The 3,411-nt window shown below is 47.1% G+C and overlaps 1 protein-coding gene across 1 annotated transcript; it reads left to right on the top strand.

Moving 5' to 3' along the window:
* Nucleotides 1–55: 55 nt before the first annotated feature.
* Nucleotides 56–397, top strand: LOC106819888 (glutamine amidotransferase-like protein GlxB). The gene has a single exon (XM_014824464.1). The coding sequence runs from the start codon at nucleotides 56–58 to the stop codon at nucleotides 395–397; it is 342 nt and encodes a 113-aa protein (XP_014679950.1).
* Nucleotides 398–3,411: the final 3,014 nt, after the last annotated feature.

Here is a 3,411-nt window from a genome sequence, read left to right as displayed (position 1 = left end):
TCCATTTAACGATGTATCGGTGGTGCATAACGGCCAGCTCACAAACTATTGGACTATGCGTCGGGACCTGGAACGTCGAGGTCATCGTTTCGTCTCGAATTGTGACTCGGAATTGATCGCGGTTTATATCGCTGACGCCATCGATCAGGGCGAAGAACTCGAAGGCGCGATGCGTCGCTCGATCGATGTAATCGATGGTGTGTTCACTTATCTGGTCGCCACCAGCGATCAATTGGGTATGGCCAAAGACGTTATGTCGGCCAAGCCAATGGTGCTTTATGAGAGTGATGAATTTGTCGGGCTGGCTTCGGAAGAAGTCGCCATTCGTAGTATTTTCCCGCATGAAATAGACACGTGGGATCCTTATCAAGGGGAGGTGAAAGTATGGGCAGCGTAACTACATCGCATGATATGGGGCTGCACGAAGAGCAGCTTGGGGGCGTACCCAGCAAATGTTCTTCTCTCGGCCGACCGGCGAGGAAGAGAATTTCACTTACACCAATGGGCTTACGAAATTGACCAGTCGACAAGACGCCGAATTCGAACTGCGGCAAACATGAAATCAACTGATATCAATATCAAAATTCCGCTGAATTTGATGAAGTCCAGGTCAGGCACGATTACGGTTAAGAACCCTCGTGGCCAAGCATTCTCTAGGTTTGGTATTTTTAAACAATTGAATGCTGAAAACTTCGAAGTAAACCTTGGGATACTTTGGGGCTGGTTGTACCGGATGGGCTGCGAATATCCACATCAGGTGGTCGGTGTGTGGCTGGTCCGCTCGTCTGTAAAATATGACTGTCTGGTACGGTTGTTTAATCGAGAAGAATGCTGGTTTCTTATTTGGTGCACAAATATCGTGGTGTGATGCTGGTTGTAAAGGGTTCAGGCTGGCGCGCGAGTTGGTCTCGACCAGAAGGGCGAACCCATTATTATTGGTGGCTCTGTTGGTGGCGTTTTTACGGATTCATCGATGCACACGCGCGGAACGTATGAATGTATCCTCGTGATGCGGGTGATAACCCTGGCGCGATTTCTATGTATGACAGGCACTTATTTAAGATATGGTGAGAAGATAGCCAGCCTGGGGTCGATTGTGTTGAACCGATACATGACTTGAATCTGATAGAAGATATCTGAAAGGTAAGCGCTAGACCTATATGGGATGGCAGCAACCGAATGGTATCGAAAATATGATCAAAGTATGACTTCGGGGCAGCAAGTGTGGAACTTACGAATAATGCATTGAAAGCGACTGAACCAGAAGCTCGTTCTAATAAGTGCCGCGGGGATAAATATTAATGCTAAAAAAACCTTAGAAGAGATAACCCGAACCGATCGGGAAAGCTTTATTTTTCCATACCCGAGTAATGGAGCGACATCCACGTCAAAAGCGAGCACTGCGGTCGATACGAAAATGCGTGTTCTCCGTTGTTTTAAATAACATACGCGGAAACACTGGGAGCGATTTAAACATGTTTATCCAGGTACGAAAAATCTGACAGCCGAGCTTCGTTATCCGGAAAGGCTATCGCGAAAAATTGCTCATTAACTGACAAGACGAGTTATTGGGACCGGCGCAAAAAGCCACCCCTGGGAGCTGATATTCCGTTTCACATTACAGGTAATGAGTTTCGGGGCGTTGGAGCTATGAAGCGAAAACAGCTTTTGGCTCGGTGGTGCCACAATATGGCGGTACGCTACTTGTCTGAGTGAAGGCGCATGAAATTCCTGATGAGCGTACGTTATCAAGCAAAATGGTTTTACCGAATCATCCAGTCTCGTAGCGGCTTAACCGAATCATCTTCGTGACTGCCTGACGCGGTTGAATTTTTCATACGCGCAAGGTTGTAAAGTTAGATTGGGTGGTCACTTAATGGCAGAAGGGACCGATCAGGTTGCCGAATGCGCTCAACTACCCGGCAGTATTAGACCAACGTTCACCTGCACGTCACCCCTGACTTGATGGGGCCGGAATGATCTGAGCGCAAGACATTCGGAAAGTTCGGGGAAATACCGATGGCGCAAATCCCAATTCAGTTAAAACTGGTTGCCAGCTCGTGTTTATCGATGATGTTTCGGATGGCGGCTAAAACACCAAGGCCCTGACTTCAAATCTATATCGATTGGTATGAAGTGGCACTGGTGCTGGCCCTCAACAGTACTGGCAAGCAGAGACAGGATGTGCACGGGTATTGGCTGGGCGATTCCGTCAGCACGTCAAGCGCTTGAGTGATGTTGGGTATGTACAGGCAAGATTAACCTGATCTATGCGGGTCGGTATTCGTAACGGTGCTAGGACCTGCTAAAGCGAATTGCACTTGGTGCGGACGCCGGTATGCAATTCGTCATTCAGCATTGATATGCAGATGAACTGCAACAAATAGACATCACCTGTAAGTACTAATATCAGGAACGAAAATGGGTGTAACGACCAGGTTATGGCTATCACTGTCACACGGTCGTTGGTCCAGGTTGGTATCCAACAGCGACAACAGGACCCGACTCTACGTAAACGTACTCGATCCGATGGCTGCTGCCGAAGCGGCTTATATAACTTCCTGCCATTCAACACTCCCGCAGTCGAAGCGGCAAGTGTTTGCTCGGCTTTGTGGCAAGACAAAACATCCATCTCATCGGAAGCGCTGAAAGATCTGGCTACGCGATTGACATTGCGAAGCTCGCATTGTGCCTCAGACCGATGGCCTGGTCTAACATAACTGTCGGTCGTCCGACATGACACCTCTCTAGGAGGACGATAAAAATGTCCACAAGAGATATTGGAGGTCATTTCTCGAAGGCGATGGAATCGTTTCCGAAAACGTGAAAGAAGTACCATCGTCAGCATATGGGTTATTCGATATGATTAAACCTGGAGTGGCCCGATATGGAGCCGCTGCACACGCTGGCACCACTTTTTCTTCCCAATAAGTATACCTAAGTATATGGAGGTCATGGGGTGGCGCGATCTGAACTGGCTTGAAGATGTTCACATGGGGTACGAAGAGGAAATCCAGCTGTATTTGGATAAGAAATATCAATGGTTGGGTCCACTATTCCTACTAACGTCGGATTTGCCGGATAACCAGCAGATCCGTGACATGATCGCGCGTGGAAACTGTTAGTGAAGTTTCCACAAGCAAAAAAGGGTCACCAATGTTGATTCTGCGTAACGTTGAGCAAAGTTTTTGCCTGCATAGTTAAAGGCAACAGGATTGTCGGGGAGCCGTCAATTAAATCAGGTTGACTCCCCGGCGCAAACAAAAGGCTTTTTTTAGCATTGTCTAATAGTTACAAAATGATTTGATTCAGATTTACAAGGTGATGAAGAAAGAGGAATGAAAATCAAAATAACCATTAAAACGAGGTCAAAAAGTATTATGAAAAAAATCAGTAAGCTTACTTTATTTA

This window comes from Priapulus caudatus, unplaced genomic scaffold (assembly GCF_000485595.1).
Source record: "Priapulus caudatus unplaced genomic scaffold, Priapulus_caudatus-5.0.1 Scaffold4955, whole genome shotgun sequence".
Lineage (NCBI taxonomy): Eukaryota > Metazoa > Priapulida > Priapulimorpha > Priapulimorphida > Priapulidae > Priapulus > Priapulus caudatus.
The sequence above is the reverse complement of the archived record's forward strand: the minus strand, read 5'-3'. Positions and strand labels throughout refer to the sequence as shown.

What these genes read in the sequence shown, in the direction of transcription:
- LOC106819888 (XM_014824464.1), top strand. Translation starts at nt 56, where the DNA reads ATGCGTCGGGACCTGGAACGTCGAGGTCATCGTTTCGTCTCGAATTGT.